At 31.7% G+C, this 13,459-nt stretch overlaps 1 protein-coding gene across 7 annotated transcripts in view; it reads left to right on the plus strand.

The window, feature by feature from the left end:
* The window catches only part of obe (activating signal cointegrator 1 complex subunit obelus), a 116,238-nt gene that overhangs the window by 75,627 nt on the left and 27,152 nt on the right, over positions 1–13,459 (plus strand). For all 7 annotated transcript variants that reach the window (XM_075370362.1, XM_075370367.1, XM_075370361.1 and 4 more), the window contains 6 exons: positions 1,163–1,304; positions 1,814–1,925; positions 3,757–3,925; positions 7,854–8,074; positions 8,265–8,367; positions 9,962–10,257. In XM_075370362.1, coding sequence (XP_075226477.1) covers positions 1,163–1,304; positions 1,814–1,925; positions 3,757–3,925; positions 7,854–8,074; positions 8,265–8,367; positions 9,962–10,257 — 1,043 coding nt within the window. The remainder of the gene's footprint in view (positions 1–1,162; positions 1,305–1,813; positions 1,926–3,756; positions 3,926–7,853; positions 8,075–8,264; positions 8,368–9,961; positions 10,258–13,459) is intronic.

Below are 13,459 nucleotides of genomic sequence, written 5' to 3' on the forward strand. Positions count from 1 at the left end.
TTCTTAACAGCTATAATTGTTCAATCACTTCATTATACAATATAATATTTGATGAATTTCTGTTACCATAACCTTGTATAAAAACTTGTCATTACATTCATAGTTTTGTTATGAAGTGAGGAAATAAAATGTAAAACATTTCTTTCTTTTATATTTAACAGACATTTGCTTCTAGTTTATAAAGGTATCAATTAATATAATACTATATTTAGAGTTTTTGCTATTTACTCTTGTTATTTTTGCTGTTTATGTTAGGCCTCACATTTCCTTTAAGAAATCTTGATTTATGAAAACATTATAATTAAATGATTAGAATGTGTAAAATGTTTTGATTTGTGATATGTATGAAATCTGAGCGAATGAGTCCATATGTGGTTTAGTAAACAAACATTAACTGTGGTGCATCTGATGACTTGTGCGCTAAGCTGTCTCATAAGAACTTAAGATATGAACAGGAAATGTAATCAGTTTGATTACAGTTCAGTATATTTTTTATAACACACAAATCAAAAATATAAAATTTACATAAATTATTCTTACCAGTCTTTGTTCATACTTTATTTTTTAATAAAGTATGTATAAATGATAGATGGCCTAGAGAAAATCAGATCTAACATTTTTATTTGCTGTGAACAGATAAACTAAATATTATTTTTACTAAGCAAAACCCACTGTCAGAACAATAATTTTCTGGTCAACATAAAATTTGGAACTGAAAAGGGAGTAGGTGTTCTATATAGTATTACATATGCTGAATCTGAATGTATTCCAAAACAACCCATCAAACGTTCTTAAGTTACAACCCTTAAATTTATTTATTCCATCATTCATGAAACAAACAATACAAATAAGTTAGTGCATCTGTATGTTAGCTTATTCATATCTGATTTATATTGTGATGCATGGTGTAGACCTATATTTGATACATAACAGTCAAATGATGTCATTTCATGTCAAGCTAGACATATATATAGACATGTTAGAGAGTCAAGTAATGAGTAGTTCAACATGATGAAATTTTCTTCAGTATAGTTCAGCTCTTACTATGACTTGCTGTGTTCTTTAGTTTGGAAGTGGTTTTATCATACACATATAAAAAAATTTTAAGTTTAATTTTTAAAATTAGTTTTTTTAAAATTTACTGTAATTATTCATTTTTAAGGTTTAATGTTACGCCATGCTAGAATGGGAGAAACTGTGAAGAAGTGCGCTCATGAATTCCCACTTCTAAATATTGAAGCAACTCTTCATCCTATCACTAGAACTGTATTAAAGATAAAATTACAGTTGACTGCTAATTTTAGGTAATGAAAAACTCTGATTTTTTATGTTTTGTTTTGTTTTGAATTTTAATTAAATAATAATATAAGCAACCCTAATTAGTGTTATTTCAGAAACATATAGGAAGATGATTTTTGGTCATAATTATTACATTAAATTAGTTTATTTAAACTGTACATTTATATTAAGTAATAGCAGTATTTTTCTCTCTATATATGCACCATTAATAAATTTCATAATAATTGCATAAATTGCAGTTTATTATTAATTTTACACTATATTTATCTGTTTGCTTATTTTCCTTATGCCAACAAATTTATTAATAATGTAATTACTAAAGTAAGCTTAATTATCTTTATATTTAGATCATATTCTTGCTCTTTAAAGTCTTATTCATTCATTTTGTTTCTCTCTGTATTAAATTTTTAGCAATTTTATTTTACGTGCAGTGAACTTCATAATATTAATTATTTCTTAAACTTGAGTAAAGAATTAATGTTTTAGCACTAGAATGAAACATACTCTTTTTCAGGTGGAATGATAAAGTTCATGGGAAAACATCTGAAACTTTTTGGATTTGGGTAGAAGATCCTGCTTCCAATTTTATGTACCATTCAGAATATTTTCTTATAACACGTAAACAGGTAAAAATGAACATTTCTCCTCTCTTATGGATCTTAATTTCATTTATTTAATTTAGTCTTTTCCATACTTTGTTTCAACCACTACGATTAATATTACAAGGCATGTTTTTTTAAGTATGGGCTGTTTTGATATAAAAATTGAAATAAACGAAATAGAAAAAACTTTATTATAACAAAATAAACTTATATATATATATATGATTCAACGTGATCTACTTGTGAAAATTATGGTAAACATTCATATAAATATATGTCCACTATTTTGTTCAGAATTAAATTCTCTATAAGTTTTGTTTAAAAGTTATATGTGTTTATTGCACATTTAACAAAGTTGAATGTCAAACAAAAAAAAAAGCAGGATTTCTTATCCCAATTTATTGGTTTTCACCCCAGATTTTTCAGAAATTACTGCAGATACAGCTCTGGGACCTATTTTATTTGATTTTTCAGGTCAAAAACCATAAGAAATCACTAATACTGCCACTTAATTAATGTCCTAAAGATTTCAGTATGACCTCATTTTACCAGGTAACTGAAATCCAAGCGAAGTCTCTCACTAGCCATAACTTACAAATGAAGTATTTAGGATGTATGTTTATGTGAACTTTTTCCATTGCTTTCACGAGTAGAATAGATTATGAAAGGCCCAGGAAAACTTGATTGTACACTTTGTATACAATTGATTTTATATTTATTCCTTTTTTTGGAGTAATTCAAATTGTATTTAATGAGCATAGTGGGAATGAATAAATATGAAATGGTCTTTAACATAAGCTTAATGAAATTTTTATTTCATTCTCGTAGTGTTAATTGATTTTTTCTTTTTTTGTAAATGAAGGGTAAAATAGCAAATATTTGTTCTCTTGCTCTTATATCTGATCTTACATGCCCTTCTTTCTTCAGTTACTTGTAAATTTCTAATCGATCATTATGCCCATTTGTTAATGTCCGAGCTGTACTAACCCAGCTGGAGTTATGTGCTAGCACAGCTTGAGATGATTTATATTTTGTATCTTTTACTGATACACCACGCCCTTCTTATAAAATGTGTATTTTCCTGTGTATGTAAATGCATAGGATTCATGTTCTTCTGCAGTGGAGGACATCCACTGCATTGAAATTGTTTTCAAAATAATAATAGTTTTGTAGAGCCTATACTTTTTATAATATAAAATATAATAGGTTTTATTATATAAATAAAAATCATTTTCATAAAAAAATTATTTTTGTATATATGGAAACTTATGGAACACCTGTATATGAGGCAATTATGGGAACTTTTTGAACCTACCTTGAATTTATCATATTTTCTCATTAAATTCTGTTCATTTTTTTCTATTTTCGTACATGAGTGTTTTTGTAGTGATAATTACTACCAAACTTACATTGTAAAAAAATGTAATGTGTTACTAGGACAAAAGAAATGTAGATATTTGAAAAATATTCTATTTAAAAATTTTAATTTGAACATAAAAGTATAAAATATTAAGTGGTATTAAACAGGATGATTTAATTAATTGATGTAGAATTAAGAGAAAATTCAACTCCTGTATTGAGTACACTGATTTTACATTTTCAGATCTACTCCACAAAATTTTTACCATAGTTTATTATGAATATTAGTCTATGATCTGATACAGAAGTGGTAAGGTACTATGTGTTAATGTAAATGAACATTAACATACATTGATGTTTTTAGATATTTATTGTTATATATGCATTTTTTTGGTAATTTTATGTATATATATATTTTTTTTAAATTTAATTAAATATACATTATTTTATTATTTATTAAAATTTTGATAAAAACATGTTTACATATCTTCTTCAGGTAATTTCCAAAGAGCCTCAAGAGCTGGTGATGACTATACCACTTCATGAACCATTACCATCACAGTACATGATCAGAGCAACAGCTGATAGATGGCTAGGTTCAGCCACCACTGAGCCATTATCATTTCAGCATTTAATATTACCAGAGAGCCATCCACCACATACAGGTTATTTATTTACTTATTTGATCTAGAAATATGCAAATGTTGGAACATAAGTATTGTGTAGAGGTAAGCAGGTTTCCTGTACTTAAATCAAGATCAATACAATCTTACAATGCAGTTAGATAATTAATATATATATAACAACTCTTTTAATATTGTAATATTTATCTTCATTGACTCATTCTTAAATTCTGTTATTGACTATTTGCTCTCTTAATTTTGGAAAGAATGTCAATGGTTTTTGTACAGATTATTTTGAAAAATCATAATTGTTAAGTTTCCATTTAGAAAGTAAATTATTACAATAATAGAAAAAAAACACTTATTCATGAATAAAAACAAAAACTAAGGTAATGTATTGTTAAAAACATTCAGCTTTGTCACCTTAAAAATCACCATGTTTTATTTACAAATTAATATTAAAGACTTATTATACATTCATTAATAAATGATCATAATAATAAATTATCATAATAAATGATTATCATTTAAAAAATCTCCCTGAGTGCTCAAAAAATTGTCTCCCACCATAGGGAATTAAACGCATTTTTGACATCCAGTAAAATAAGTACTGCCACCTCCCTGATTCACCAAGTGCCTGTTACAGCTTTGTCTTTTATCTGCATCACCTGACCTGCCGCCTCAGTGGTAGATTTACCTTTATGGAAGCTATATTGGTGCTTGTTCAAGGAGCTTGCAAATATTATTTATGAGACCATTGGTCTATATATCCACCTATGGAGTTCTCAGCACCCATTTTTTTAATAAATACCACTCGCTTCTTTCCAGGATGCAGATATATATTCATTAAGAAGCATTCCGTTTATGACCCTAAACATTCCTTCCAATACCTTTTCAACTAATACTCAAATAATCTTATAAGCCGGTGTACTGTCTGGTCCTGGGCTTTCTTAACTCTTCCAACAGGTCTTTTAGGTGCTTTATTTGCTGCTTTTATTGCTCTGGCCATAACATAATTGAACTGAGCAGTATCCCTGTCAGGAGCACTTCTTCTTTTTGAGCTTTGGTAAGCCCTTGTTTTCCATGCCTGCTTCCTACTGATTTCTATATCCTCAGTCCACCAATATGCATGTTTACTTGTCCTTTTAGGGACTAGTGCACTGGATGTTTTGCACTCTCTTGGACTATCACCACCAACTCCATTGGAGATATGATCCTGGTCAGTCTGGTTTGTATTTGCCACTAAATTGAATACATCCTTTCTTGGAGACTATCATGCTTGGTAACTGGTTCTGCCAACACTTGTCCTAGTTTCATAGACTATATATAAATGATTCAAAAGACACTCAGTTTCTAGAATTGACCAGTTCACATAATTGTTGACTCCCTCCATTGGTACAAACGCAACGTCAATTGTGGAATGGGAGTCCCCTCTCTGGAAGGTCGCCCCACTGCCATAAATACCAAGCCCAGCCCACTCTCCCTGTGGCTAAGGTATTGGCCTCGTATGCTATTTAATTAACCAGAAAATTCAGGACTTTTGGAATTAAAATCCCCCCTCCCCACAATTAATATATTCTTCCCCCTGTATTGGGTGATTTCCTCAGCAAGGTTGTCCAGGAAGATAATAAACTAAGCAATGTTCGTATTGGGAGAGTGATAACAAGAAAATACTATCACGCTACCTAGATCTCCCAATACAAAGCCGCATCTGGCTCCACTTCTAACTACCAGAACACCAAGTACTGGAAAGCTTATCGCTGCCACTGAGGAGCGGTCTACTAGCCACGCAGGCCCCAAAATCATTGACACATTCGGCTCTGATAATATGATGATGTTTACATGCTCTTTCAACGCAGTGACCCAGCAGAGGTCCTGTACTGGTCTACGTCATCCTGTATTGATCTGGAGATATTTCACTCGGGGCTAAAAATTTCTCCGTTTCGTGGTCCTCCCTACCACAAATCACAGGCACCTTGTTCTGGGCACGCTTGTGCCCAGGCTTACTGCAGTTAAAACAAGTTTGACTGGTCCACCCCTTTGCAACCGGCTGAAACATGTCTGACGACCCAACATCGGAAGCATTTTTCTTCTCACTCTCTAATCTGAATGTGGCAGTGAATTGACTCATCAGGGCCACCGTTGAAATATATGGCAATGTTACCTCCATGCTGGGAAGTGAATTTCTTCTCTCCCTCCTCCCAGGTTGATCCATTCTTAATTAGATCATTGGAAACTTGTAAGGGATCAAATTCCGATTGATTTGATACCTCACACGGTATCCCCCCAAATCCAGGGTTGGAATTTGGCTGGTGGTTGAGGGGGTCCGGATTGATGAAGATCCAGAGGGTTATGGGTAGGAACTGAAGGGATCAAAAGTTGTTTGGTCTAAATCCGGCAAAGATTGCTGCCAAACCTAACCTCACTTACAGTATATAAACAGCTGATGGTAAGTTAGCCGCCAACAAAGTCCTGCCTAATTGTAAATTCTAATTTGTAAATTGCCTAAAAGTCATAACACATACAGTAAATTCCTTAATCAGAGAAACCGTGAATGGTAAGGTAGAACTGTTTTCAGTTAATATTATTGAAATATATATCATACTGATTTTTCAGATAATGAAATTTGTTGCATTTATTTGCTCAGTAACTCCTATAATATATTTATATATACACACTTCGTAGAGGATAAATTATGTATAAATAATTTATTTACAAGTTCTTCTTAATGAAATATGACACCTATAACTTTGCTGATGACAATTCATGAATTTAGTTATTCATATTTTAGTTGGTTTAATTTTTGATGTTATTACTGCAATTTTGTTATTTTCCAGGAATTTTGTTCAATGAACAATTGAATGATTTGGTAGTGTAATTCTTAAAAAAAAAAAATATATAGCTTTTAAAAAATATTGTGCTAGTTTATGTTTTTTAGGTGCATTTGTTGTAGAAACATGTATAGTTCTCAGTGACTAAAATTTATTATATTGGCTTGAATGCGATTGTAATGATTTGATTCCTCATACCTGTTTAATAGTTTCATTCAAGAACAAAAAAGATAATAAATTATTAGAGAATTGAATGAATTTTAACTTATGTCTTACCTTATAAAGTCACCAGAGAATAGTAAAATTACATAATGATCAATTAAACTAAACAATGTGATATGTACTTTACGTTCCAAAAAATAAGGTGACTTCTTGAAAACCATTTATAACAGTAATTGTATGCATTGCTTCAATTTTGTCAATGCTAACAATATTTCTTTGATGCATCAAAGGGGAGCAAGGAGAATACTACAAGCTCCAATATCCATATATTGTTGGAACCATATGTTATTTCAATATATCATTTTGATCATTTTGTGTTTTTTTAATTTTATTTTTCAATGTAGCCCAAAAAGCCTTGTCTTAATTTCTGGTAAAAAATATAATTTATATTTTTCAAGACAGAATATTCATTTTCCAAGGAAGATTTTCATTTGCACCTTACATTTGGTCAAACAAGGCTCAATTTATCATCTGACCATCATGTTCAGAGGATATTGACTGAACCCCAACAACCTGAGGATAACCTTAAATCATACATTATCTTTTTTGTGAGCTCCTCAACATTGCAATACAGAAGGTGAAAACAAGAAATAATATATTCAGCTAACTGGCATGTATAATGGGGTTGCTCTGTATAATTGTGCTTTAGATCTCTGCAATCTTTATTTTTTCTCTGAGCAGGAATTAGTAAAGTATCAACAAAAAAATTGTTATTACCAATCTAGGACATGAAAATGACTAGAAAATTGCTCTCATAAGCCTCAGGAGACTCATTGTGCATAATGCAGACTTTAAGCCAGATCTCCGTGGCTATTCAATTTTGATCTAATATTTAGAAAATTGAGACCATAAGTAAGTACTTACTAGTTCCTAGCTCATTTTTATTAGTCGTAATGATTATGTATTTTTTTTTATAGATTTACTGGAGTTGCAACCATTACCAGTGACAGCACTGGCTGATACTCAGTTTGAATTGTTATATTCATTCACTCATTTTAATCCTATTCAAACACAAATTTTCCATTGTCTTTACCACACTGATCATAATGTATTGCTTGGTGCTCCAACTGGTTCTGGTAAAACAATTGCTGCTGAAATTGCTATGTTTAGAGTATTCAAACAATATCCAGGAACTAAGGTATTTTATTATTTCTGTTTCATTATTTATGTATTACTATTAAGTTGGGTGTGAATAATCTGTTTTCAGTAATTTTTTTTATATCTTAGTGTTAATTTATTTTTTAAATTGTTTAGAAATCTTGTTTATTTTATAATAGTGTTGAATTATTATATTGGTTAGAAATGAACATTTATGTACTTTTTTACAGGTTGTGTATATAGCACCATTAAAGGCGCTTGTTAGAGAACGAATTGAGGATTGGAAAGTTAGGTTAGAGAATAAATTAAATTATTCTGTTGTTGAACTCACAGGTAAATCGCTTGAAAAAATATCTTTAAAAGTATTACCTTTTGTATTGCATGATTTTATATTTAAGATTTTTTCCTTCTACCAATTTTTTTCTTTTATAAATATACTGTCTTCTACCATGTAATAAAAACCAATACTAAGACTAAACAAAGTTTCAATTAAACAAAGCAATATTTAAAACATTATATCTAATTTCAGTTAGTTAATTCAAACAAATGTGATATTAATATTATCTGCACAAAATTAATAGTCTGAAACTCAATTTTATTGGTTAAATTAAACAAATATATATATATATATATATATATATATATATATATATATATATATATATATAAGCAATCATGGAATGTAACATATATCTCTCATGTTTAAATCACTGCATAATAAAACCAGAAAACAATATTAGAAAATAGTTGGATAAATTGTTAGATTTCAGAATTCTCCACCAGATTAAAGAATAATACTCGCGTCTTTAAACTTGATTTTAGAAGTCTGCATCAAATTAAGGATTAGCAAAATGTCAGTTGTTTTTAATTTGCCTATGTTGTAAAGGTTCCTGTTAGTGTAGTGCTCTAGAAGTTATAATTTAATAAACTGAAAATGTATTTTTTATGTGCATGTGTAATAATTTGCCTTACTTGCCTGAGGGACAACTGAGTACAGCTGCACTCAGTTTTCACGCAAGTTTCAAATCAGCATAGTTTGAAACTTAAATTATAACATGCTGATATGAACTGATAAACATTAAAAATATTATTATATTATTATTCTTAAAACTCTTGATAGCTGTTTTTAAAATGGCTGTTAGGACCCAGAGGTTCTCAATATTTTTAAAGTCTTTTCTTTCCTAAGGCTTTTTTCTGGACTTGTTTATTATTAGAATGTATTACATTTATAACTGACTGAACTTTCAATCTCCATTGGTACCTTTCCTCAGCATTAATGTTATCTATTGTTGCTGATCAATTTGCATAATTAGGATAGGTTCCTCCAGATTTATGTTGGTAGAATGTACCACACAGCTGTATGCCTCATTCTGAAGATTGATATTAATGAAGCATAGAAGAAATTTTAGGTAGGAAAATGCTACACTTACTCACAATTTTCTCTTTAAATTAAAGAACATTGATAAATTAAACATTGCTTGTCTTGCAGTTTTCTACTGGAACTGACACAGTTTACTGAGATGAAAATGTTGATGTTTTCAGAGATTAATTTTTTAATTTCTGTAGTTATTTAAAAAAATCATGTTCTCTTGAAAAACTGCAGTTCTTGTAATGAGGTTACAGTTAAATTTTGCAAGCCCAGATGTAAATGCTTTGGTTGCTCTTTGATATTATATTTTCCCTTTTTTTACAAATTAATTATTCATTAATTAATGTTGTGTTGTGTTAAATCAGTTATGCTTATATTAATTGATTGAATCAGAGGCCTGTAAGCAGCTGTGTCACTTGTTCATATAGTGAGTGTACTTGTAGTTTACTACATCCCTGGTTTACTTAATTACCAAGCAAGAATTATTGTTTTTAAATTAAGAATAATTTCTCATTGTAAAGTATATGTAACTATTTATATTATTTTATATGTTTGTAGGTGATGTAACACCTGATGTAAAAGCAATTGCCAGCGCTAATGTTATAGTAACAACACCAGAAAAATGGGATGGTATATCACGTAGCTGGCAAACACGTGGCTATGTTCGTGCAGTCTCTCTTATTATTATTGATGAAATACATTTATTAGGTGAAGATCGCGGTCCTATTCTCGAAGTAATTGTGTCTCGTACAAATTTTATTTCTTCACATACTTCTAAAACATTACGGATTGTTGGTCTTTCTACAGCATTAGCAAATGCTAGAGATCTTGCTAATTGGTTGGGTATTGGACAGGTTAGTTTTATTATTAAAGCCAGTAAATATATTTTATCAGTGTTAATAATAAATTTCTTTCATTATTATGTGTTACTTATATAATTGTAATAAATAATTAAATTTTCTCCAAATTGATATGAACACCTTATTAACTATTATTTAGTTAATATTTGAATATTTTGTTCACATGTCAGAGACATAAGAATGTGAGAAAGTTTTTTGGTCAGAAAGTATTTTGTTTTATAAAATAAATGACAAGAATTACTTTCTTATAAACAAAAATGTAAAAAATTTCTTTATCATCAAAATAAAGCTCAACATCTCAAATGGATCAATAGAGTTACATTTAAACCAATTTATTTTATATTGTCAGAATAATTATTTGAAAGCTTGTTTGATAAAAATAAATAATTCAAACATAAAGGATTTAAAATATATGAGAAGATTGTAAACATGCATTAAATTATATAAGCTAGGTGGAAAAAAAGAAAGAACTGTTATCTCTTAAACAATTTTCTTTGTCAGTAAAAGAGTACATCTGTAAATCTATTATAAGGATAAATATACAGAAGTAGATGTGGTCTCAATAAATTCTTATTAATAAAGTTATCGAGGAGTTTATCGTCTCCCATTTGGTGTGTTCTCAGGTGGTGGATAGGGCAATTCCCAGCAGATATGCAGGGTAGATGGAAAATAAAATACCACCCAGAGACCAAAGTGGTACCTCAAATACACTTCGTGTCTGATTTGCAACATGTGGCAAAGTGGTCGCAGTCTGTTCACCAGAGGTACAGCTGGGAATTTCTCCTAAGAGCTACCAACCTCGAGATGTATCTTAGGGAACTTGTTCTTCTAACCCAACAAAAAATAAACGTAGATGTGCATTTTGTACAGAAAGCTTGGACTAATTTTGTACAACGTAACTTTGATAGAATCTGACTTTTAAAAGAATAATACAAGGAACTTTTATAAAACATCCAAAACTAACTTAACAAGTTGCACACCACCAACTTTACATTTTAAAGATCCAGAAACTCTCAAAACTGCATATAATAACACAGAATATTACAGAATACTCAAAAAACTACACAACTGCGACCCTCCACAAGAAAACTTTAATTTTGAAAACATCATTCCAAGTCGAGCAGATTCAAACCCACCAACTTTTGAAGAAATTAAAGAAATGATAAAGTAACTTAAAACTAACAAACCATCTGGATAAGACAATGCTGTGGAAACGTTCTAGTGAAAAGATGAAAGTGTTGATGGAGTAATCCAAGAAATCTGTGAGACAAAACTCTACCATTTGGATGGATGGGCATCTGTGTTAATACATCCACTGCACAAGAAGGGAGACAAAACAGATCAAAGTAACTACACATGAATATTCCTCTTACCACTGATATGTAAGACCCTATCCAAAGAACTCTTAAACTGAGCTAAAACGGTCTCTACCTGCAAAAAGGACAGTATTAAGGAGGGTTTAGGAAAAGGTAAATTAAGGAAACCTTAATAAACCTTTAAGGAAACCTTAAAATAACCTTTAGGAAAGGTTATTTTGTGCAGAACAAATCACAAACCTAAAAATAAAAAAAACATCTTAGAAATTGGGGAAATCAGGAGTTTGAAATGTGTGGTTACTTTTGTAGATTTTAAAAATGCTTACAATTCAATTGACAGAAATGTGCTTATTATCAATCTAAAAGAATTGGACTGGATAGTAAAATGACTGAAATAATTAAAGCAACCTTAACAAACACATTTTTTTCTAGAGGAGGGGAAACCTTTTATAAGCACCATGTGGTCTCATACTCCATAGTGTAGTGTGGGACTCTCCCTTGCAGGCCTACTCATTAAATCCCCTCCCCCAATACAGCAAGGGATGCTGGGCCCAACTTATGGTACTATCACAGCATCGCTGTGTGTTTGTCTCCATTACTGGCCCCATGTCTCAAACTTGTCAGGATCTTGTGTTTTTTTTTTAATTTGGTCTTGGGGTTGGCTGCCTGCACCAAAGGAAACTCGAACATTCATCCCTGGACATCTTCCATCAACATGGTTCGGATGATCTTAACCAGCATCATGCATTGTTTGGTCTGTAGGATTTTCCCAGTGATGTTCTTAGGGGTAAGCATGCCAAATTTTCCTTTGTGTGCTTCCCTATGCTGCAGGAACTTATTGCACTTAAACGTCATGTATTCCACGATCTTCTTCTCCCAGCAGTAATTGCAATCCACAGAAGGTCTCAAAATCCATGACCAGTAAGAAACTGTGTCAACTTGTACACTTTCTTTCTGTTCTTGTCTAGCCTCTGGGAATTACCATTCAGGTATTATTTCAGAGGATGATATGTATAAGTGTAAATGAAGTGTAGTCTTGTACAGTCTTAGTTTGACCATTCCAGAGATGTGTGGTTAATTGAAACCCAACCACCAAAGAACACTGGCATCCACGATCTAGTATTCAAATCTGTATAAAAGCCTTTATTAGGACTTGAACGCTGGAACTCTTGACTTCCAAATCAGCTGATTTGGGAATATGCATTCACCACTAGACCAACCCGGTGGGTTGTCAACTCATACCCCAGTTTGAGTTAAACTAACTTGAATACAGCCTTTACTGGAGTCCATCTGCCTTTTGTCAACTGATCCCATTTCTGCTGACCTCTGCAAACACCTTATTCACTACCCTGTACAGCTCCTCTCTTCCAAACGAGGAAATCCGGGTATGCAATTCTCACTATGCTGGCGACATCGCCTGAGATGCTGTTTACCCATAGTATACCTGAAAGGGAAGGGATAAAGATTGCACATCTGACTAGGATTGCATGGGCTCTCCCCCTCTGCAGCAATGGACCAGACTGGGGCTCCATTGAGTAATTTCAAGAGTATCACCTGAGACAAGACCTTCCACTTTGATGTGTGAGGGCCCTGATGTTGGCTGTTGTCTAACTGAACACAACAGGTGTTTTTTCAGCTTTGACCAACATATGCCTCTGGAATGTAGCATTTTTGTTTATCCATACCCCATGGTATTTCATTGCCTGGGTAGGGTGGACTATCATGGTACCGACCCTTAACAAAATTAGGGTCAGCTTATGCCTACCCAAGACTACAACCACTTAGGTCTTCTCTGGCAAAAGCTGAAGGCTGATCTCCTGCAAGCATGAAACAATAATGTTTGTTGCCTTGTTTCCAGTGTCCATCACTGCCCGTTCCAA

This window comes from Lycorma delicatula, chromosome 7 (assembly GCF_047948215.1).
Source record: "Lycorma delicatula isolate Av1 chromosome 7, ASM4794821v1, whole genome shotgun sequence".
In the NCBI taxonomy this organism is placed as follows: domain Eukaryota; kingdom Metazoa; phylum Arthropoda; class Insecta; order Hemiptera; family Fulgoridae; genus Lycorma; species Lycorma delicatula.